Source organism: Hydractinia symbiolongicarpus, chromosome 11, assembly GCF_029227915.1.
Source record: "Hydractinia symbiolongicarpus strain clone_291-10 chromosome 11, HSymV2.1, whole genome shotgun sequence".
In the NCBI taxonomy this organism is placed as follows: domain Eukaryota; kingdom Metazoa; phylum Cnidaria; class Hydrozoa; order Anthoathecata; family Hydractiniidae; genus Hydractinia; species Hydractinia symbiolongicarpus.
The window spans coordinates 19,525,778-19,550,538 of record NC_079885.1 but is presented as its reverse complement, the minus strand read 5'-3'; the positions used below and the strand labels follow the sequence as shown (position 1 = coordinate 19,550,538).

The 24,761-nt window shown below is 33.3% G+C and overlaps 1 protein-coding gene across 1 annotated transcript; it reads right to left on the bottom strand.

Moving 5' to 3' along the window:
- Positions 1–1,917: 1,917 nt before the first annotated feature.
- On the bottom strand, positions 1,918–22,553 carry LOC130614804 (ubiquitin carboxyl-terminal hydrolase CYLD-like). The gene is made up of 14 exons (XM_057436262.1): positions 22,144–22,553; positions 19,568–20,089; positions 16,862–17,167; positions 15,092–15,272; positions 14,154–14,924; positions 13,769–13,947; positions 12,104–12,248; positions 10,388–10,646; positions 9,682–9,773; positions 7,781–7,847; positions 5,993–6,125; positions 5,220–5,325; positions 3,913–4,233; positions 1,918–3,608 (listed from the first exon to the last, which is right to left on the bottom strand). The coding sequence occupies exons 2-14, from the start codon at positions 20,054–20,056 to the stop codon at positions 3,427–3,429; spliced, it is 3,231 nt and encodes a 1,076-aa protein (XP_057292245.1). The 5' UTR covers positions 20,057–20,089; positions 22,144–22,553; the 3' UTR covers positions 1,918–3,426.
- Positions 22,554–24,761: the final 2,208 nt, after the last annotated feature.

The following is a 24,761-nucleotide window of genomic DNA, read 5'->3' as shown; positions in this document are numbered from 1 at the left end:
AGTGCTGTTTCGAAGATAAAGTAGAACCTTCTTACGGAAAAACTCCTGATCCCCTATTATACCAATGGATTTTAAATTCATAGACTCAGGGGACAAGACTCATATATGGAGTCATGGCACTACATCCGGAGGATTAACTTTTAATTAGATATAATGTTTGATTGATTGCCCATCAATCCGGATGTTTTGGCAGATAATTTCCAAAATCATAGAAGTGAAAATAATTTTACTTAAATAAATACTCAAACAAGCTAAGGAGACCTTGCAGCTACAAACTTGGACATCACGTTTGTGTATAGAGACAAATTCAGATATTATTGTTTATGGGGGACAAATAGTTAGAAAAACGCTTAATCCCGTTGCCAGGGCTTTCTTGTCTTGCTGACAAGCTCGTCAGAAATTATTAGAAGGAGAAAAAAAGTCCTAGGGGTCGAGGCCGAAAAATACTAATTAAACTTCAGGTTTTTGGATAATTAGTTCCAATAACGGACTTTTTTTTCCTTATTCCAAGGAATTCACGGGTCGGAACATCAGACATTCCATGTGTGTGCATGTTCGCAACATGCCTTAAATTTCGCGGAATTTAGTGTACATAAAGTATGTGTTTTGTGCAATAATTAATTCGCACGAAAATATACTTCTTTCAAGAAAACAAATTGATTCCAAAAATACGTTGTAAAAGCATTTATACTTTGTCTAAAATCCTAAACTTATTAAAACTTCTCAGTTTTTAGGTAATTATGATCACGAGAGAATTAGTTAAATTTGTGCGAAATTATTTTTATTACGCAAAAATCAATACGCGCCAAATTATTTCGAAAAACATGTATATTTTTGAAAAAAACAGGGAGAAAATGTATATCGTCCATGCATTTCTGTCTGCAGATCTCAAGTTATACTCTCATCAAAAATATGCATTTTTGTTGTATTACAACAATTCAACTAATTTCTTTGCCTTTTGCAATGAAAGTTATTATGTATAATAACTTTATTTCCCTTATCGAGTTTGACAAGGGCTGTGAATAATAATTTTCACTATCGTAACTATTACATCATTAAAAAGAATGACTCCAGGAACACAGCACATATTAAGAGGTAGCGCTTACTTTATTGTTATTACTAGAGAATGGCGGTTTTTATGTTAAAGGCGGTACTTATTTTAACGCCTTTGGGTCTATAAAATAATTGTTAGCACTGTGAAATTTTTTTCTCTTTAAATTGTTCACGTTATACAGTGGAGTTATGTACATTATACTAATAGCCAATTAACACAATATATCAAAACCAATTAACGCAATTAAATGTATTTGCCTCAATAAAACTCCATCGTGTAGATTTGATCACTCTCCGTTGCATAGGCGACCAAAGATTTATAATATGATATCATAGTAAATGACATATCGGTGTTCACGATTGTCTACAAGCAGACCATGAAAAAACGCAACCGTTTTTGTCCGACAACGGAAGTTAGGAATTGGGATAGTACTGGCACAACAAACTGGCTGGAAACTAAGTTTGCATGACTTCGTCTCTCTACAGATTCTATTCTACTGCACATAAGTATCGTTCTTGAATTTAAATTTTACTTACGACAATTGTGAGAACTTGTATTGCCCCCCCCCCCCTTTTTAAGGCTCAGGGTTGTGGTTAAAACCCGTGGGGGAAAAAACTGGCGAAAAACTCTTTTAAAGTTTTTTGTTCAATGCTTAAAAGTTTGTACTACATCAGTGTTCCGTCATGCTGCTTTAATCTCCAACGACTAAAAAACTGATTTGGAATGAAGAAGTGTATCGAATGTTATTCATTTAAGAGACCTGGCACCCATTAGCTCCAGCGACTCCTGTGGTTTTTTGCTAATAATTACTGAATCCTATTAGGTTGAGGAATTTACTAAAGGAGAAAAAAACAACAACAATATAATACTTAATCCTGATATTATTAATATTTTTTATAAAAATGCACGTGCGTTTTCTAAAACTCGTCTTTCAAAGATAACTCACATCGATATAAACAGAGAAACAGCGAAAACAAAAAATTCGTTAAAAAGCATTTAATTTGTGGCATAGCTGACCATAGTTCAACCATAGAATAGTGTCCGTGAGGACATGCTTAAAGAAATCGAACACAGAAACAAATTCGCGATCTTTTTTGTTTGTGTACGCATTTAAGGAACGATATCGCCCATTATAAAAATGGTGGCAATTCTCTACTGATGGTAATTTTAAGTAATAGCATGCGACTGCTCACTTACTTACTCGACAATCTAAACTTATAGACATCACATTAGTTATTTTACACAAATTTTTTATTCTTATCTTACCCATAAATTGGTTAGAAAGTACGAAAGAACACAGAAGTTAAACATAAAAATAATTTAAATTAAAAAATGATTTGAAGTGTTAACTAAACACTACTATTAACCTTGTGTACACACATTCCGGATTGATGCACCGGAACAATTTCTGTTTCGCACACTATAGTATCCGGAACGACCCAAAAAGAGAAACGAAATCATTTCGCTCCGGTGTCCAAAATTTGCCCTGGAGTAGTATCACTCAACTGTGGACAAATTGACACGTAAAAACAGTATAAACAGTATAATGCCGGAAAATTTATGTCAACAATAACTGAAGATGTTGTTACTTACTTTGTTATCTGTGTGAAAACCCTGATTCGAAATGCATCTATTCTAGCAGAAAGACAATCCGAAATGTGTAACTCCGAAATGTGTAAACATGGTCTAAGAAATTATATTGCAAAAAATGTTTTGTGCCAAATAAATTTACAAGTTCGAACTTCACTTTCCAGTCTCAATATGAAATCTTTGAGAAAAATAAACAAAATACAAAAAACGAAAACAGTAACACAAAACAAGCTATATGGTCTGAATATTCTCAATTTAAAACTTTGCAAACTTTGTTGCCCATAACAATAGGACTTAAAGAAGAATATTTTTTTTAAATTTACCCGCTAAGTCAAAAAATATTTCAGCAAATAAACTAAGGAACCGATAAAATTTGTTTCGAAATAATTAAGGCTACAAAAGACAACGACAAACAGGCTCCTACGTAGATTTTTAAAATAGCAATATAAAGTATACTTCCCCGCAGAGATTACCGTTATTTCGAAACCCATACAACTAAATAAAAAACAGTTTACAAAAATAAAGACCATATTTCTACGTCATTACCTTACGTCTTTTTAAATTTCTATGTTCCAACTAAGTTATATCTTACAATTTTATACAAAGGTTTTGACCTGGCCTTTCCATCTCAACTTCTTCACGATCTCTCTTCATCTAGCTGACGCGTTGCAAACGCCATACATCGCAGATCTAATGACGTTACTGGAGTAATATCCCGCTAAACGGTTACGAACGCCAGGGTCGTTGCAATCATGTATTTAAATAACACCACGGTAATTCGACTACTTATACATTGTTACTTCTTTGTTGCGATAGAAACACAAAGACGCGTCTTCGTAGAGTCGGACTATCCTTTCGTCGCTCTTTTTGTCGAGATCAGCAATGTCAAGTGGTTCTCCATACAGAAAACGTTTCAAATCATCAAGCTGGGAAACTTGAGGTATGTTGTATCCATTCTCGCCACCTTTTTCGTGAAGAAATGTGTTTAACAAAAATTTAAATAACTGCAGTGAAAAAAGATAAAAACAACAAGAATGAACAACAATAACAACAACGATGACGACGACAACCACAACAACACTGAAAAAAACAGCAACAACAACGACGACGACAAAGAAAACAACGTCGACAACAGCAACGACGACAAAAACACCCACAGCAACGGTAACAGTAATAACAACGACTACAACAAGGACAAAGTCAAAGATGAAAACAATAAAATACGAGGAAAATAAAACAGCAACATTACCCTACATAAATATACTTACCACATCTGTCAGCCATACTGTCAAAAAACACCCAACTTTCGTCGTTGTGTGTTCCGCATTTTACGAACGATACATAATGGCTGGTGTTGATGCACACAACAGCAAACAACTCCATGGTCACTTTTTGCTCCTCAGTCGAATGATGATCGGATGGCGGTAACGACGGTGGTGCAGGATGATGTAACCTTTTCGGATGATTGTGAACACTTTTCCAGCAGCTTGGACACAGATAAGCGTATACATTGTTCCAACCAAACTGACATGCGCACTCACGACAAAAAGAGTTGGCAACCGCTCCACAAATCACGCAAGACTGAATGGCTAGTACGAAAGGACAGAAAAGCTTGTTTTATCAACGTGTTGCATCCCTACGTAGTATTTTTTTTACTTTGTAGAGTTATATGAAACAAGTGTACAGTGCTATAGACATTTTCAAAATTTGACAATAGTTAATTGCCTATTGGACGAGAGACAAAATTACGGATATTATTAGAGAGATTTGGCAAGTAAAATCATTTATTGCGCAAATAGAAATCATACTAACACAAAAATTACGAAATTTACCAATTTGGGCTTAATTCGCAAACTTTTTGCACGCTCGAAGACTTGCGTTCATCCATCGGCAAATGTTTTAGCTATGTATTGTGCATATATTTTCTTTTTATAAACTTTCACAAGGGATCTATAAGCAATGTCTTAACCAAGACAAATAGTGTTTTGTAACCTGTAATTACTCATATTAGTGATGGGATTGGCTAACTACATGTCTAATTCGAAACAACACGAGTAATGATGAGGTCAGCACAGTTTTTTCACCTTCCAAAATAAGATGATTCTAACAGGACAAGCACACGCATAACGTAATGTACTAAGTACTTAATATATAGAATGGCTGAAGACAGTTTCTATTGGTCTTCTCATGCGATTCACATTACGTGGCTGTCATTAAAAAAGGAGGAATTGACACCATGACCTTTAGCACGTTCAACCACTAGTCCAAAGTCAGAGATTACTTAAGGTATCTTTTTTCATAAAGAAAAAAAGATCAAAATGCAAATGTTTTCTACAAGATAAGTGCCGTTTGTACTTTTGGTTGATTGACATGACTAAAAGACACAAAACTTTTATCGTCTATGTTTTATAAAACAGCCATATGAATTAGGCGAAGAAAGTCGTAAAAAAGCCTACGTTTTGCTCCGATAACAATGCTTTTAGAAAACAAGATTATGCTAGCGGAATGAAAAAAAAAATTGCATCTTTTTTTTTTTGCTTTCGTAAAAATATGCTCACAGAAGAGACGAACTTACCATCTGATAAGATTCGTGTGATATTCAATGTGGGGTTGATTATAATTCTCTTGTACAATTTCTGCATTCCAAAACGTGGCATTTGCAGCACCATAACAGAAGGTATCTAAAAATGAAAACGTTGTACTTCGTTTTCCACCCAAAGAAAATAGTTGACACTAAGATTGTTAGTTTTTAACTTGAACGAGCAGTATACCTTTTTTATACAAAGTATACACGTTTATTGTGGCCCAGAAACTAACGCATTCATCAAAATTACAGCGATGGTAAAGAACTATATGATTTTACAGAGAAAAGCGAAAGCAATAAAGGCGACAAGTTTTTCTTTGGTCTGTAACAAGTATATTACTGCAGATACCTTACGTTATGCTATAAATATTTATTCTTCCTTCACACAGCGGTTTCCCTAAGAATTTAATTCCCCTGCAAAAACGGGCTTAACTGAATAAATAACGGGGCAAATTTAGCGTATTTTGAACGTGCAGTAGAAATTACCCCTGGCAACAGGGGACAGAAAGGGTGGTTTTTAATACCGCCAATTCAAGTCATTCACATTCATAACAACACAGTGTACATTTTGTCTAATAAGGTAAAGTTTCCATAAAATATTCTCATGACTATTTTTTTAGCATAAATTTCAGAGAAGTTGGCTGAGACAATCAAAAATTTAAATCCAAAGCAATTCGGGGACTTCTTTCTTTTTTATATATCTTGTGATTGTCACGAAAAACAAAGACTTATAAGCACAAGATTAGTAAAAAATCTCAACTTACTTCGGCCAGTTGGAGGTTTGCAGACATGAAGGAATATTCCAATAAATATTGTATTGATGGCAGTGGATTTCTCACGTCTCTTTCAGCAAAAATCTGATACAAATGCGACGTCTCTTCGCGTCCATTGCCCGATCTGTGAAAAAAAAAACGAGACATACACTGAATGCTATCGAATCTAACAAAACTGCCGAAATATATTGGGGTTGTCAGCGTGGCAGATGCTGACTATTGACTTTCATGACGAGGTGGACATTTTTCCAACAAACTTGGTATACCTGACCAAATTTGGGTAAAGTGTAACCAAAATTTTTAACCGATTGAGATTTGTTACTGATTATTACTTGTAGCACAATAAGAACAAAAATTCTCACAAATCAAAGGACACAACATTTGCAGTTGTTTAACTTACATTTTGAGTTAAAATTGTTATATATATAAAAAAGAGAATTTGTAAATTTCCTTCGCACTTAAATTCTTTCAAAAATTATCAGCAAAAAGTATGTTAAAAAAATAGTCGGTGAAAATGTTTTTAAATTCTTTGCAAGCGACTAATACTTTTTCTGACTAACTTTTACCATTAAGGCAATACAGTATGACCCTGTTAACTGGGTCCCTGGATGAGTGGGACCCTGGATAAGTGGGATCCTGCATGAGTGTAAGCCTGGACAAGTGGGACCCCCCGCTACGTGGAACTGCTTTTGTGTGAGCCCATTTAAGTAAATGGGTTTATTCGCAACCAGCTTCTATTCTCCCCTTTAAAACGTTTACTATATCAGCTGCCCTTGTAGAAGCTGCCCTTGTAGAAGCTGCCCTTGTAGAAGTTGCTCTTGTAGAAGTTGCTCTTGTAGAAGTTGCTCTTGTAGAAGTTGCTCTTGTAGAAGTAGCTCTTGTAGAAGTTGCTCTTATAGAAGTTGCTCTTATAGAAGTTGCTCTTATAGAAGCTGTCCTTGTAGAAGTTGCTCTTGTAGAAGTTGCTCTTATAGAAGCTGCTCTTATAGAAGCTGCCCTTGTAGAAGTTGCTCTTATAGAAGTTGCTCTTATAGAAGCTGCCCTTGTAGGAGTTGCTCTTGTAGAAGTTGCTCTTATAGAAATTGCTCTTATAGAAGCTGCCCTTGTAGAAGTTGCTCTTGTAGAAGTTGTTCTTATAGAAGTTGCTCTTGTAGAAGCGGCCCTTGTAGAAGCTGCTCTTGTAGAAGTTGCTCTTACAGAAGTTGCTCTTATGGAAGTTGCTCTTATAGAAGCTGTCCTTGTAGAAGTTGCTCTTGTAGAAGTTGCTCTTATAGAAGCTGCTCTTATAGAAGCTGCCCTTGTAGGAGTTGCTCTTGTAGAAGTTGCTCTTATAGAAGTTGCTCTTATAGAAAAGTAAACCATATCAGGATAATATTAATTTTTTGTGTGCAAAGCAAACAGAAAAAGAACGAAGTAGGTTTTAACTAGTAACTAGTTTCGTTCAAATTTAATAAGGGACATTTAATTAACTTTCAAAATTCCAGTGCTTCGTTAATTTTCTGGAATAAGGCAAAGTGCCACTTGACTTGGGTTCACTTGAGAGGGACCCCTCTAATTAGCATGTGTTTTTTATCCGTCTGGCGTGTCTCACGCAACATATTAAATTCACCAATATTAAGGTAGTCGTTATGTGGAATTATGTTTGTGTGTCCCTCAATACAGTAGCCCACTTAACTTAACGGGTTCATTTACAACTAGAATGAACATATACGAGGCCAGTTTTTTTTTTCCAACAGCAAGATAGAAAAAAACACTTTTCCAAAAAAAAAAATTACATACCTCAACTTCACAAATGGATCGATTTTTAAAACTTTTTCAAACAACAAAACAACAAATTCTTCCGGATCTAAAAGAAGAAATTCGTTTAATTTTATATTGTTCATAATTGGCAAAAAGTTCTTCACTGGAGAGAAACAGAGAGTACTTCTTCTATATCTACACAGACACTGTCTTTGAACTATTAAATATAATTAAAATTTCAAATATCTATAACAGATTGTACGCATGAACTATTCCAAAAATGTTTTCTAACCTCTCAAATTTCATGGATCTTAAAACATAAAAAATTTCAACAATATTAAGCTAGTAGGTATGTTAAGTTGGCTGAGCATAGCTTTGTGTTCCATGACTTAATTTTTGTTTAAGATGACGGTTAACTCAATAAAATTAACTAAAATACTTAACATGTTGTACAATTGTGACAAAGCTTGAATTAGAAAAATATATTGTTCTCTTAACAACCTTTGATTGATTAAAAAACTAACAACTCAAAACAAATTTATCACAACAGGTTTCCAAGGAAATTTTAGGAGACAGTATGGTCATATTTGAAAACTTCACAATAGTCCGTAATAGAGTGTACTCAAGTCCTTAACTAAGAGATAATCCACTTTGCAAGGCGCGGTGTAGGTAAAAAACAGACGGCAGTGTTTTATCTAACATTTTTAAAGCCGTTTTTTTTCTTGTCAAACGTTTACTTATGAAAGAAGGTTTTGGTAAATAGTACTTTGAAACAGTACTTCTTGTTTTTGAATTGAGTTGAATTAAGCAAAAATTGGTCTCACAAATATTCTTTGGTGCCTAATAAACGACCCCCCTCACAGTTGATAATTTTTTCATTTTTCCCACCCTGGACATCTTCCCAGAGAAAATTCCATGTCATTAGGTCTTATGATGCAGTAAAAATGTCACAGGCAATTCGAATTATATTTTTAACGGTGTTTTTATGTAACTTTGGAAGTAGTCATATATTTTTTTATATAACAAGCTTCAAACAAAAAATTATTAAAACACTGTTGCAGGTAGGCCTTGTTCTTGTTTCCTAAGCTTCCTATTGTCAACCCAATTACTGTACAAAATAATACTTCTTATACAGGCCTCAAAACCAACCTTTTACCTCAATTGAGACCTACATGGACAAGACATCTTCTAGTCAACAAAAGAAGTAACTCCATCCTGCAAGTAACAACTCTTCCGAGATCCCATTCACTTCCAAAATATCACAGAAGTTTTAAACTGCCTCTGCCACTGTTAAAGTTGGAAAAACTTGTCTATAATCTCAATCTTTGCAACCTTTACATACAAACTGAATTTATCATTCATTCCTTTTAGTGAATTGTTAATCATGACATTTCTAGCATTGTAGTACATATAGACTAAACCATCTTAACAAGCAACTCATCCACACATATTTTTCTCATAGCACCAAATAACTTTACGTGACACTCTATCAAAAAAGCTTTTTAAATTCTACCAAGGTAAAATAAGGATTCTTAACTAATAATCACTTCTTCAACAACTGTTATTACTTGATTAAACCAGATTTAACCCTCTATAATGACCTCATTCTAAGGCGTCACCTTTGCCCTTGAAACAATTGACTATTACACTTGATTGCCAGTCATTAAGAATAACACCAGAATAACAATCTGATTGACAAGACATATAATAAGGATGACTGCAGTATCTTCAGTCACTTTTATCTCTGCAACTCCATTTCTGTCACACCTGCAGCTTTGCTTCTCTACATTTTCCTAATAGCCTCCACTAACCATTTGCCTTGATCAGCATAACTAGCCCCTCTTCTGTCAGGCAACTTATCCCTGTCCCAACCCAACTCGGTGTTAAGTGTTAAAGGTCGTAAACTAATTCTTTACTAGCTACAAACACGTCGCTTTTACCTTTTTCTTCATTTAGGAAGCCACCAATATCTCCTAAATCATTTAAACATTTGCGCAGCTCCATAACACTCTGATGATGTACATAACCATTTCTAGAGAAGTCAGACATTAGACATGTTAAAAATAAGTACATCTCAAGGAACGAATTCTCTGACTTTTGGACTTGAAAAAGCTAAAAAAAATTTTCTCCATGCATTTCAAAAGGAAGGACTCACAAATCAAAAAGGTCAGTTTTACTTTAGTCCCTGTCTCCATAAGGTCAGAACCCTAAACTTTTAAAAAAAACACAGAGGTTCATTTGTTTTCTCATGAAAAGATTTGCTTTCTCATGCCCTTTTTCTTTAAAATACAACATTAAAACTAGTATTAGTTGGCAAAGAAATGAAGGTAAGATGCTGAGAATTGTTAACAAACGAAGTGTGCATGTTATCAAAACTTTTTTTTTTAAATTTCTAAACGGATTTTTACTAGGCTATCAAGCATCAAGAAATCCAATGATCAAATTATTAGGATAGTTGCGTAAAAAAAAACCAGAACCCTAAATTAATACGATAAGGAGAGAATTTTTGTGCTAAGTTTTGACAAACTTTTTATTTGCTATTTAACGTTATGCAGCTTCTGTTTTTTTGTACCGCACAACAAACCAAAAGACTGACCATAAGTCCTCCATATCATTTATCACAATTTAATAAGCAAAAAATCTTACTGCCTCAGCGGGTTTACAATTTGCTCTTTAAGAATCCGCTGCACGCGATCGTATTCTAAAATGTCATCCCTCCGCTTCTTTCGATGCAATGCAACATCAAATACGTGAGCAAATGCATACATGGCAAAAATGGTAGCATCCATATAGCAGGAATTGTGATGACCCTGTACACCCTTTTTCCTTCCCACATACTTTGGTTCCAATTTGGTGGCTGGGAGAAGGCAACCATGCACTGATTCAATTTCGGCAGCAACATAACCTACAAAGCAAGTTATGCATACTACGGATTGAGAACATAACAAGGTATTCAGAGTTGCATTCAGATTATTCTAGGATATGGTTTTTTTACTACAATTTTAGAACCTTGAAGGGAAGAACGAAAAAAGCTTTTTAAAATTTTTAAAAAGACTTTTTTAAGCTCTATAATATAAGTTCAACTTCATTTTATAACTTAAGTTCCCTTTAAAGTAATTATGGAATACGGGGTCTGTACGAAGTCCATGATTTTTTCATTACCTTTTACCTAAATTAGGTAATTTTCCCTTATCAATGCCAAACGTGCAATAAATAATTTTGCTACTTTATTAACTAGTTAAGACGTGTTTTGTCAGCAATTTTGCTTATTATTTTGTATCGAGAAAATAAAAAAAGTCCATACTAAAGTACAAAATTCCCTGACTCCTAAGGTGACAATTCCCCCACTTTTTAAAGTTTTTTAAAACTCCTGCTAAAATCACTTTTTAATGATGCTTTTCTAGGCTCAACAGGACCTGTGCAAACCCTGGAGCATTGCTGACGCAAAGGTTTCAAGAACATTTTCAATCTAAATAATGTCCATCATGTGAATTTATGCAATCATAAAAAATAATAATACAATATTTAACCCTATTCGGTCCAGGGGGGGGGGGGGGGGGTTCCGGTTTTTTTAATAACTCTTGATTGCTTTCTTATATGGCTATGATACTTACTGAGTTTCAACATTTATCTATTAGACACCTCCATGCTAAATTTTTAGGTCCCATACCTTTCAGAGGCTTCGATATTGGCCATTACTCGAAACTACCCCTAAAATCTCTATGAAATCCTTATAATGGGGAAAATATAATAACTTCTGTTAGGAATATCCTTAGAACTTGAAACTTGCAACACAACTTTGTTTCATCAAGAAGAATCATTTTAAATAATTTTGACACCCGAAAATCAGAAAAAAACGGATTTTGGCAATTTTTTATCCGATTCATGTAAAAACCGGAAGATCTGTTAAAAAAAATTTATTTAGCTTTCAGAAACTTCAAACAGAATGTAAAAATTCGCTCTAGAACAAAAGTAATTATATTTTAAGCAGATAGTGGCATTTTTAACAATTTTCAAGCTTCTGATGACGTCACAAAAAATGTGCTGACGCAAGCAAAAATTTATTGCCGCCAATTTGTTTCTTTTATGACGTACTATAAGTGTGCCAAGTTTGATTCAATTTGAACAATCCTATGAAAAGTTATTGAGGGGGGGCGGAAGCCGCCCCCCAGTCATAGTATGTTCGAAAAACCCCGGACCGGTTAAGAATTAAGATAACTGGGTGATCTGTTCTAAAATAAGTAACAACTATCACCACTCTGACAACAGATGCCTTCTGTTAATTTTACAATAACAAGCTAACACTAAGACTGCAAACTGAAATTTCATCTAAAGACACTACAACTGCAAAGTTCTACTTACTTGGACTTAATGGATATGGTACACTATTGAACCTTTCGTCAGGTCTACAAGTTGACAGCTTGCAGAAGAAGCCTCGCCCATGTTGACAGACAAAAAATCTTTCCCTTTGAAATGTACCATCTGTTCCACCTTCTATAGGGTTTTCCTAAACACAGAAAACATCTATAGCCATATTTACAGAGACAACTTAAAAGGTAAATTCGAAAATAAAAAATCTATGTTGTACAGTTAAATTTAATAACTTCAGTTTATGTTGTATGGGTTTCTTTGAAACTTTAAAAATGTCTTCAAATTTTAAGTTATTAAAACAGAGAGATGTTTTAAACCTTATATATAGTTGTACAACTTTTAAAGAATTCATGCATACTAACACAACAGAATGGTAAGTAAAGCAGTAAAGTAAGGAAATTAAAATTTAAATTAAAAGAAGGGTGACAAACAAAGAAAGGTATAGACCTCATACACAACATAATACACAGAAACAAAGTTTATTCCAACTATAATACAAACTACTCTTAAAGAAACTATTTCTTCTCCTTACTTTGTTTAATAATGTCAAAAACTTACTTCTTTCACTTCTGTTTTGAATAATTTAATATCATTGTTCTATATAACCTTACTGGTAAAAAATATATTGTAGAAGTGTTTACAAAGCCCAAATTAAGTATCACCAATACTCTATTCAGCCTAAGTTGTCATTAATACTCTATTTGGTATAAGCTTTTAGGGGGTGAGTTGGGGGAGGATAAAACATACAACCACAATAAATTCTCAGAGTAATAGCTTTATAAAACAATAGTAGCTTGACAAAAGGAATACATTATTGTAAATATTTTTGTGCTAAATCGCGTTTTAAAAGGTTTGGATTAATATATTAATTGCTTCAAATAGTATTTTTCAGCTTTTGTACATAAAAATAAACAACAGCGACAAAATTAATATATGGGATTAAAGTCATGAAAATCAAATCAAATAAACAAGAGGCAAAATTATTACAATTTATGCAAATTTTTATTTCAGAGGGCTTACAGTGACTTTGCAAATATTCTGAACTATAAGTCAGACATAAAATTACTAATAGTCACAAATTTCATAAAAATCTAAAAAAAAGCAATTAGAAATTTGGTGTTGGCATAAATTCCCATAATCTATTAGGAACCATCTTCCTCCTATAAGGGATTGCTTAACACAAATATTACAAAATTTAAATGGGTACCTTTTAAAAATATCTTTAATAGAACGTAAAGTAAAAAATTGTTTTGAAACAAAATTACAGAATTAAAGTTTGCAAATAGGACCTTGAAGATTGTGTAAAATACAGAATAAACATTAAGAATGAGCTCAATTTCATTTCATTTCATTAAATATCCATTTAAATATTGCGAATTAGTAATCTTACATAGCTGTTGTTTGTTTATATCCTGTCTGCAGCAGTAAAAGTTACAACTATCACCACTCTAACAACAGATGCCTTTGGTAAATTTACAATAACAAGCCAACAATAAGACTGCAAATTGAAATTTCATCAGAAGACACTACAACTGCTAAGTTCTAATTACTTGAACTTAATGGATATGGTACACTTGAAAACAATTTTAGACACCTTTTTTTAATAACTTGCAGGAGTCATGTTAGTATATAGCTTATTTAAAACAAAAATGTTACCAGTTCTAACCCAGCCAGCTTATAAGGTATATTCGTTGGATAACCTGTCCACCTTATAACACCATAATGAGCTTTTGAGGAAATCACAATTTGAGCCATGGAACCCACTTGGAGAGAGCTACTGCGGTCTTCAGATGGATAAACAGTAGGTGATTGTTGTGTAGCATTATAGCTTTTTTCTGTAAAAAAATAAAAAAAGTACAGTGTTGGAAAACATGACGAGTATCCTTTTACAGGATATCACATTATTTACAAAACGACAAAAAAATCTAAAAGTAAGCAAGATAGTTGGCAAGCTATAAAACTTTAGAGAACAGTAACTCCCTTTTCTCACAAACACATTACCTGGAAAATTAATCTTGCTTTGTTTATTTATGAAACTTACCTCCATAATTATCAGGTTGCCTAGGCAAGCTTGAATATGCACTACTTCTGTACCGTTCACTATTACTTGTACTGTTAACGTCTGTAAGGTAGTTTGTATTTTGGTTTAAATCTTTGTGCAGAACACGCGCAGGAGCAGATTTGTGACGTAGACGCTCAGAGTATAAGTCTTTAGTTTTTTCTTCAAATGACTCTTCAGGATAAACAGACACATTTGGTGCAGAGTGTTGTCGTTTTCTGTCAGTTGAATTTACATTCAGATAGTTGCTGTCAGGATTTAAAGACTTTAGGATGTTTTTTTGATCTGTGTGCTTAAATGTATTAGTTGCATCTCTTATGTTACTCACAGGGTTGCCACTTGATAAAACTTTTGATGTTGTATCAACATTATTTTGGGGGGGATCAAAGTTAACTGTTGAGAACCTGTTATCATGTCCAAGATTGTCAATGCCCATTTCCTTTTTCAAAATATGAATACTTGTATCATATTCTCTCATTTGATTTGCTCTTTCCTCCTCGTTCATTTCGTTTTCAGTGGGAACAGAACCCCTGCTGGAACTTTTATTATCATTTAAGAGACTGTCTTGCCACCTATCATCTCCACCATTTTGCAGTGAGTGTGGATTAGAATAAGATCGCATCCTTTCAGACTCTTTTTTCTCCTGGTGTTTTTTCCATATATGTTCTTGCTCTTCAACCAGATCTATAACCTCTATTTCAGGTGGTTTTATTACTTCTGTCTTTAGTGATGACATCCCATTCTTGTCTAGTGCTAGATAAAGAAGCAAACTTAGTTGAACCAAAAGCAATTAATATTATCTTTTAAGTTCCTTCTTTTATAACCTGCTCTTTAAAATTTACAAAATATCACGAATGAAGTTTTAATTTTCAAATTTGCTGTCATGTGTAATGTTTTAAAATAACAGCTTTAACACTTACATTCGTTTAAAATTGTGTATGGTTCAACTATATCACCAGCACTTTCATCAAATTGTTTCTCTGGTAATAATGTTGTTGGATCAGCATATAAACGTTTATCATTAGGACATGGGAAAGGTTTTGGGGTGCCAGCATACTTTATATTACTTTCGTTTTGAAAAAATTTGTCCAATTTCTCATCCTGAAAATAAATAAATAAATAAATAAATAAATAAATAAATAAATAAATAAATAAATAAATAAATAAATAAATAAATAAATAAATAAATAAAAAAATAAATAAATAATAGAATAATTAATTAGTAAGGCATCAGAGTTACCATGATTAAATGATAATTTATTTAAAAAAATGAGGTAAAGATATAATCCTCAAAGTAAGAGTGAATTTGTTAGGTAAAAGGTGACAGTTAAAAAAATATAAAGGTAAGGTATTTTTTTTCTCACAGATATAACTTCCGTGCTAACTTTCTGGCTAGTTGCAAGAAAAAAAATATAATCAAAGTAATATTTTAGTGAGATAAAAAAATTAAAATGTATTTTTTCGAAATGTTATCTTTGATCTTGTCTGGAATTTAAAATTTACAAGACATGCATGCTTTGCATGGTCTTTTTAGATACTAGAAATATAACTCAACATTTATTTGCAATCAAGTTATAAGTTTCAGGATTTTTATTACCGCAAATTTACTGCAAAAAATATTTTATTAATATGAGAACAGGAAGAGAAAAATATAAAGATGAAGCAGGAGAAACAGAAGAAACTTCTCTGTTACAATGCTACTTCATAGTTTAGTCAACAGAATGAAAACCTGTGCAATGATAAAGATATAAAGAGTGCATGTTGGATCCATCTTTTACGTTATAAACAAAAGTTTTAACTTACTTTAATTTTACACTGAAAAAGTTTTAAGTATTCAAGAAGTAAAATTCCAGCCCCAAACCTCTGCGTGGGCGCCAGAGAAAATGTTTAAGCCGTTTTTATTATTATTATTATCAATATTATTATTACTATTATTTACCCAGGATAGCCTCTTCAGTTCCTATTGGTACTGGTATCAACGAGGGTCCTTCAAAGGGGGTCCTAGCGCATTTAAAGCTCCCATTTGAGTTACGAAAGTTGTGCAAGCACAGCAATCGCTCAACTAGACAACCGCCTAAGATATCAATCCTATTCTCATGCTGAACGCTAAGTAGAAAGAATAGATTCACACTTTCATAGTCTTTGGCATGACTCGGCCGGGGTTTGAACCCAAGACCTCCCACACTGGAAGCGAACGCTCTACCACAAGGCTAAGGCTATCAGTCGTTGTACCACAACGCTATCAGTCGGTTTCTCATGAAACAAGAAATTTGGTCAACACACTGCGTGTTTGCTTTGATAACTCCCCTCCATTTTGTCTAAAACTAAAATTATCGAGTTATCAACGAATGATTCATCAAAAGAGTTAAATTGGTCGATTTATGTAGTATTTTATAAATAAAAACAAAACAAAGGAGGGTATTTTTTGTTTGGAATCTTGTTGAAAAAGTTGGAATCTTGTTAAAAAAGTGGCATGTATAGGGAAATTTTGAATACACTGAACATGTGTCAAAAGGTTCTATCATATCCTTAAGCAGTTCTACTTCAAAATTGTTGGCAGAAAAGTACTAACATAAATATAAAATTTAAGAAAATACTGGTGTAATAAAAAGGCTGTTTTTACAATACATTAGAGGTAAATAAACTTATAAACTGTTGTGGTAACAAGGTACGGAAGCTGCTATACATACCATCTCTAAACCAGCAATATATTTGGCATTCTTATTTGGTTTATTCAAATAACGTATAACTCCTCGAAGGATCTTTTTCTTTCCCTTGTCAGCAAACACAATTACACGCATACCAACTGCTAGATGACTTATATCGATTGGTAAATTTTCCTTTGTAGATGATTTATATTCTTTACTCCCATTCTGTTGATTAAGACTTGGTTCAGAAAACATTATTTTATGCAATGCAACAAAAGTACCATGGTTTTCTTCACATTTGAAATAATTCATAGTACCATCTGAACCATTACAATCTCCAACTTTGTTCTAAAAAAATAATCCTTTTACATTTGATTCATAGACAAGGTAGGTACATTGTAGAATATCCTTGGTCAATCCTAATATCAGTGAGCATTTAGGGAAATGCTACCTTTTTCAAATCCTCCCCTTTTTCCTACCTTTTTTCTAAAATTACCCCAAATTGGGCAATATAGTAAAATAAATTGATGTCATTCTCACATTCAGTATGTTTTCTACATGAGTTTGTTTTAAAAACACTTTTAACAGGAAAGGGAGTTAGTTGTTGAAATGTTTTTTGGGATTTTTTTTAAAAAACAGATGTTGTATTCATGTTCATAAAATCTATTCTGGTTACTATATGCTTACCAAAACGTTTTCACTGCCTTTGTTCATTCTCCAGAATTGTGTAGTTAAAGCAGGCCTCTCAAAAAAGAAAATACTGCCCATGGGATATAACGTGTAAATTAATATAACTGCATTCGTGATCACATATGTATGTAACCTTACTTCACCTATGTCATGCGATTATGCAACATTGCATTATATATTTATTATAATCAGTTCTTCTATAACAATTTCCACACTCTCTCTACAACACAATCCAGGAGAACATTTTTTCTTTTGGCTTATTGCTATTCTAAACTGTTTATATATTTTCAATCACATTGCGCACATTTAAATGATTCCCTTCTGGTAATAGAGACAGAGTTTAATACTTGATGAGTTTACCATAATAACTCAACGTGATGGCCTCAGAAAGTTAAAAACGTTTTGAATATATATAGATGGTAAGTAAAAATGATTTTGCTTTTATTTTCCTTGGAATAACCCACACAACATACTCTTAAAAGTTTACCACTGTCATCAATATAGTTGATAGAGACCTAGTCTTGCTCTGTCAAGTTAATTTCAAAGAGAATAACAACAATGTTAAAATCCTTGAATTTATTTTTTTAGAAAAGAGGGCTACACTACATCTACTAAATATTTATATAGATGTGTGACCTGTAATAAAAACATTTTCTAACAACAGCAGCATGGTCAGTGGTGTCGTTACCTTCTGAAAACATTGGGATAATGCTAAAACCAACAAAGAAAAAAAAAACAATTTGTGGCTACTATTCTATGTTTATCATTTCTTGAATAAGTTCAAGAAATGATAAACCTACAATAATAATTTGATTCTGAACAGACAAAACAAAACAAACAATTTGTGGTTACTTATTATAAATGTATACTAATCGGAAAGATCAAAGCATATTAGCTGGGAAGTGTGACAATAACAACGATGCATATAGCTGGGCAGCATATCATCCCTGTGTGCATAGCTAGCTATAGCATCCTACCTATAAAATCTGGATAGGATGAAAAGCTGGGTATCTTTTGAAAAAAAAATTAAAAGTTTCAGTAAACTTGGTAAGCATTTGATCTTACAGAAAACTTTTTGGAGAAATAAGAAGCCAGCCAACATTAAAGTTGTCATAAATACACACTTAATATTAATAAATATTGATAATTTTTGTCACACTACCACTATTAATACCCTCTATATACTTTTATCCACTACGACTAGTCCAATGTGCCAGTTGAAAATTATAAATTAAAAATTATAAAACCACAGCCCTGAATTTTATCTGAAATAATTTGTTTTGATTTCCTGCCACAATGGTTGATCATGAAAAGGGGATATTGAAAATATCATTCCTATTGCTGCATTTTTTTTATCACAGACACTGTTATTGTAGAGATTAAAGAAATTATATAAACATTAGGAAATATTGTTTATATGTCCATGTTACAGAGGATCTGTAATGTAATAGTCACAGAGAAAACAAAAACAGACTGTTGTCCTGATTGTGGAAAACAATTAATTTTTTAAAACATAAATTTTTAAGAACAATTTTTAAAAATGATTCCTCTAAAATACAATTTAAAAAGAATTTGACCATAACTGAGTTAACACCAGTTCATGTTCTTTCTCTGTTATTTTCGTATTGCGGTGAAAAGGGTTAAGAGGTTAATAGTCACAATTGAAGTACCTTTTGATTTGGATTGATTTGGAAAACTTGATTTCATTTTATTATTTTGGTTAACTCATGGTGGAATGTTCAATGGAAAGACGTATGCAAAATAAAAAATTGAGCATCCAGGACAGTTTCTACTGTGTGCAAAAAAAATTGTCCCTTCATACTTTTATAACTGTATCTAATCCACCCTCTGCCCCTCCTATACAAAAAACCTGCAATTATTATTGTTATACACATTCTAAATTTAATAATTTAAGTCTAGATAGTTTTAAAGTATATAAACACACCCTAATCATTTCCTAGGTCACAAAATATCATATTGTGTAAGAATCAATCCATCAGGAAAAGAGCACAGTAAGGCATGCTAAAAACTTGCCAATATTATAATTAAAAAACTTACGTCAAATTTTACTCCAAAATATATGCCTTTATGCCTACGTAATCTTCCCTTATACATGAGAATACCTTTCGGTTGACCATGTTCTGTATCCACTTTCACTTGGTCCCCAACCTTTGCATCAGTAGCTGACCTCAAGAGATCACGATTGTTCATTATTTCCATTCGATCAATACAAGATGGCACAGCCAACAACATGTCAGCATGCTCCTTTGAAACTTCTTGGACATCTTGCAATGAAACCTCAAGTGTATGCTGTTTGTTTTCAATCGAGACAAGATTAACAAATTTAGTGTCTTTTGGTTGCAAATCTACAGGCAACTCTTTATACAGCCCACCTTTAATTGCATGATAATCCCCACTTATTTTTTTTGCAATTGTATTAAAATTTCTCTCAAGCCAATTTTTAGGCAACACCTTCCCAATTCTGTCATTCATTAATATGAATTTTGTTGCATTTTCATCTGTCTCTGCTGCATTCTTCTGAGACATTTTTAATTCTTAAATTTACTTTCTATCCATACACTAAAAAGTTTGAAAATAAAAAATTTTATTGCGATATCAGCTCAGATACTAACAGTTAGTTAATGACATAACTTGCATAGTTATACCTTAAAAAATATTAATTTGTGTCATAGTGGAGAGGACAAGTTAAAAACTCTAAGCAGTATGGGAAAAGAAAGTTCACATCCTTCAGTATGCTAAAAATACTTTGTAAATAATAGTAACAGAAATGTGTTATATACAATACATTTCTGTTTCTGTCTACAGCAAACAAATTATAACCATCCAAGTTAAATTTATTAAAATTTATTAAAACAAAACCTACATACATGCTATCCTTCTTAATATTTCGTTCTTAATTTTTAAAAAAAATGATATGCAAAATAAAGTTGGTGTTAACAAGAAAACAAATGATCAGATCCAACGTCATCAATGATGCGCAAAGTTTTATTTTACAAAAACATCCCCTAAGGAAATTTTAAACAGAAAAAAGACGGAAGGGAATCAAGTAGAGAATTTTTTTAGTACCACCAAAGTTTTGTATGCTGTAAAAAAAGAAAAAAGAAACTAAAGAGAGACAAAAACATCACGTCACATCATAACACAACAAACACAGCACAAGAAACATAACGGAGTGATTATATATAATATTAATGAACTACATATCAAGAATTACGTTACAAAAGACAAGGAGGGTCATAACTGGAAAGAAAAATATGAAGTTAGGTTAGATTTTATAGAAGGGACAGAAAGTGACAAAAAGATAGATTAGTTGCCTTTTAAAGATTATCCAAGATAAAGATGGAACTCTTTGACATTTGATTCAGTTGAAACCATAGTGTAAGGGTTGCAATGAAAGTGGTCTAGCATACCCGCAGATTTGTTTCTTGTGTTATAACGGCTATGGATAGCATTGACATCAAAAGTTTCAGCAAGTGGTTGAGGAATGTCATTTGAGAAAAAGTTTTATAATAAAGTGATATTAAGAATTTGTATTTCAGTTTAAATAAAAAAGATAATAATAGATATTGATAGTGACTTTTAAGGGCACAGAGTGTCTCAGTTTCGCAATAACACAGTTGGTAGATCTTAGTTTTTTTATTGCGGCATTAATTTGTGGTTTCCAGGATAAGGTGTTATCTTTAAGTAAACCGAGATATTTGATGCAAGTAGATTCAGAGATTTTTGTGGTACTGACTTAAAACCCAATTAGGGCTTTTATTTTTAGGCTTGAAGATAATATATATTTTGTCTTTGAGGTGTTAAGGGATAATCACATGTAACTATGAGCAGGTTCATATTGACATGCTTAAAAAGTTGCTTGATGTTAGAGCTTAAATGCAGGTTTTATCTCAGGGATCTATCTCAGGGATCTGAAAAAGCTTTTCTATCCGTCGTTTTTTGTTCTTAAACTTTTGAAATGCGATATAACGAAGCTTTTCTATCGCCATTCTTTGTTCTTAAGTTTAAAATACGATCTAAAAAAGCTTTTCCATCGCCGTTCTTCATTGATAAACTTTTAAAATGAGATCTAAAAAATTTTTTCTATTGCCTTTCTTCGTTCTTAAACTTTTAAAATGTGATCTAAAAATGCATTTCTATCACCGCTTTTCTTTCTTAAACTATTTAAAGGCGATCTAAAAAAGCATTTCTATCACCGCTTTTTGTTCTTAAACTTTTAAAATGCGATCTAAAAAGCTTTTCTATCGCTGCTCTTCGTTCTTAAACTTTTAAAATGTGATATAACAAAGCTTTTCTATTGGTGTTTTTCGTTCCTAAATTTTTAAAACCCGATCTGAAAAAGCATTTCTATCGCTGCTTAAAAATATTCGATTTGCAAATTTATCATTTTCCTTGCAAAGTGAATTACAAAAATGGCATTTGGATTCACAAATTGTGAATTGCGAACTGTTAATTCGAACCCTGGAAGGTAGAATATTAGTGTCATCTGCAAACAAGTGAACTTTCCCAAAAGGTTCCATTGATAAGATCATTGACATACAGTACCGCAATTTATTATGATACTTTGATAGAATCTCTTGTTTTGCGTGCACTTTTAATGTTTTTATACATACCTAAATGTTGTATTTTATTCAGGGACTGTCTCCACCATCGTTTTACCTTTTATACAAATTGAAATGACCGCTTCTAAGATCTTGTTTTCATGATTTTTAAATGATCCACAGCGATCTTTTCGCTTTCTACGATTCCGTTTTCCTGATTTTTAAACAATCTACGGTGAAGTTTTCGCTTTCTATGATGCTGTTTCCATTATTTTTAAACAATCTATGGAGATGCAACAAAACGCAACAAAAATTAATAAAACTTGGGATTCACAAAATTACTTTATTTATTTTAATCTTTGTCAAGTAAGTTTAATTTAATTGACCGAAACTATTCGCATGCACAAGGTATGTGAGTATTAAAACAGTGTTCTCAAAATAGAAGTAAAAAAAACAGGTATCAAAGCACAAGATACAAAGCTATTATAAAAGGTTTTAGCATAATCCCTTTGATTTTACATTCTTCCCATACCCATGATTTTAAATTAAACACAAAATCTTTAACGCTTTACATGTGATGAGGGTGCCGATAAGGCGCAAAAGCGTTTTCGGTGTTTTAAAAAAAATATCAAATATTTGCCCGCAAAAACACTGTATAGACCCAAACAATGCACGAAAAAGAAAAGAAAAACAGACACCAATGATTCAAAAAACTATGAAAATTATAATAAACTTACTATGTGGTAACGAAGTTCTTAAAGAACTGTTTTTGATAGTTTATAATAAAATTTACTTGATAAATAACTTATATATAAACTTTATTAACTCCTTTATCTTCAAGCGCCTTCTTTCAAACTATTGTCCGCATGGTATGTTACAAGGAATTGCATTTCAGGAATGTTCCAGGCAAGTTTGGGAAAGTGCAGGTGGTTTCAGACGACAACCGCCAATTTAATTTGAAAAGTTAATTTAATCTTTAATTTGACAGATAAAAAAACTCACACTATTTCTAGGTCCCTGAATATAAGTTCTAGGAGGGTAATCCCCCATTAGTGGCCTTAAAGCAGCAGTGGGGCTCTGCTTTCTATCTTTCAGTGGAAAGTACAACATCGTCAAAGCTAAGTGCAAGTGATCCAGTGAGTAGCACAAGCAAGTTGGAACTGATCAGGGAAACACTATCAGTTGGATACCAAGGACACATACTAATTTGAATAATTTTTATGTGCAGCCAAACAGGTACGTGTAATTTCTGCTTGTTTGAAAATGTTGGAAAATGCAACCATGAAAACTGATTTGGTGGCTGAACTCTGTCTCCGCACAAACTCTCAAGACGTAGAATTTTGTTTCATCATTCTCGGCTTAACGTCTGTTTTCCATGCTAGCATGGGTTGGACGGGGTATATTAATGACCCTCTTCCAATCTGATCTAGACTGTGTTAGATCTAAACTCAACTTCCTCTGTATCAAGTCTGTCCTTATAACCTCCTGCCAAGTCTTTCTCGGTCTGCCTCTGGGCTTTGCCCCAGGAACTATCAAGTCTCTACACTTTCTTACCTAATTATCCTCCTCCATTCTTTCCAAGTGCCCCAGCCAATTCAATCTTCTTATCTGGATAACATCTTTAATTCTACGGAGACTTAGCCTGCTTCTTAGCTCATCTGAACTCTTTCTGTCTCTCAGACTGGCGTTACACATCCACCTAACCATTCTCATATCATTCCTTTCTAAACAGTCAAGATCTTCCTGCTTCACTGACCATGTCTCACTACCGTACAACATAACACTTCTTACACAGGCCTCATACAACCTACCTTTTACCTCAATTGACAGGGCTCTGCTAGTCAACAAAGGAAGTAACTCTCTGAACTTTTTCCAAGCAGAACCTATCCTGCAAGTAACACTTCTTCCAACACCCCCTTCACTGCCCAACATATCACCTAAGTAACAGAAGTTCTCAACTATCTCTAACGAGCCACTGTTGTACATTATTAAAGCTGGAAATACTTCATTCTCTATAATCTCACCTTTGCAACGCTTGCATACAAACTGAATGTCAGCTCTTAACCTTCCACTAATACTACTGCACTTCTTATGTACCCAATGCTTGCAAGTCTGACAAAAAATTGAGTTACTACCAACCCCTTTCCTGCAAACTCCACAAGGCCACTTTCCAACTACAAGGTCACACTTGGCTGCAATGCTACTAATCATGACCTTAGACTTTGCTGTGTTTACCTTTAGCCCTTTCTCTTCTAGTCCTTTCTTCCACTTCTCAAACTTTTCAACTAATTCTTCCATCGACTCTGCTATGAGAACCAAATCATCTGCATACAAAAACTCCCATGGACAACCTGTTCTGAACTCCATCGACAGCGCATCTAAGACTAAGATAAACAACAAAGGACTAAGTACAGAACCCTGATGTACACCAACATTTACACTAAATTCATCACCAAGTGAATCGTTAATCCTGACACGACTTCTAGCATTGCTGTACATACACTGTACCATCGTAACTAACCACTCATCCACACCTAATTTTCTCATAGCCCACCAAATAACTTTACGTGGCACTCTATCAAAAGCTTTCTCTAAATCTACAAAGGCAAAATAGAGATTCTTTTTCTTTTCTAAATACTTTTCCTGAAGCTGTCTGAGTAAAAATATTGCATCTGTAGTGCCACGCCCTG

Coding starts and splice junctions, on each gene's coding strand:
- LOC130614804 (XM_057436262.1), bottom strand. CDS start 20,056: ATGTCTCAGAAGAATGCAGCAGAGACAGATGAAAATGCAACAAAATTC. Junction 14,925..15,091: donor ATACACAATTTTAAACGAAT/GTAAGTGTTAAA, acceptor TTCTTTATCTAG/CACTAGACAAGAATGGGATG. Junction 5,326..5,992: donor CAAACCTCCAACTGGCCGAA/GTAAGTTGAGAT, acceptor TTTCATTTTTAG/ATACCTTCTGTTATGGTGCT.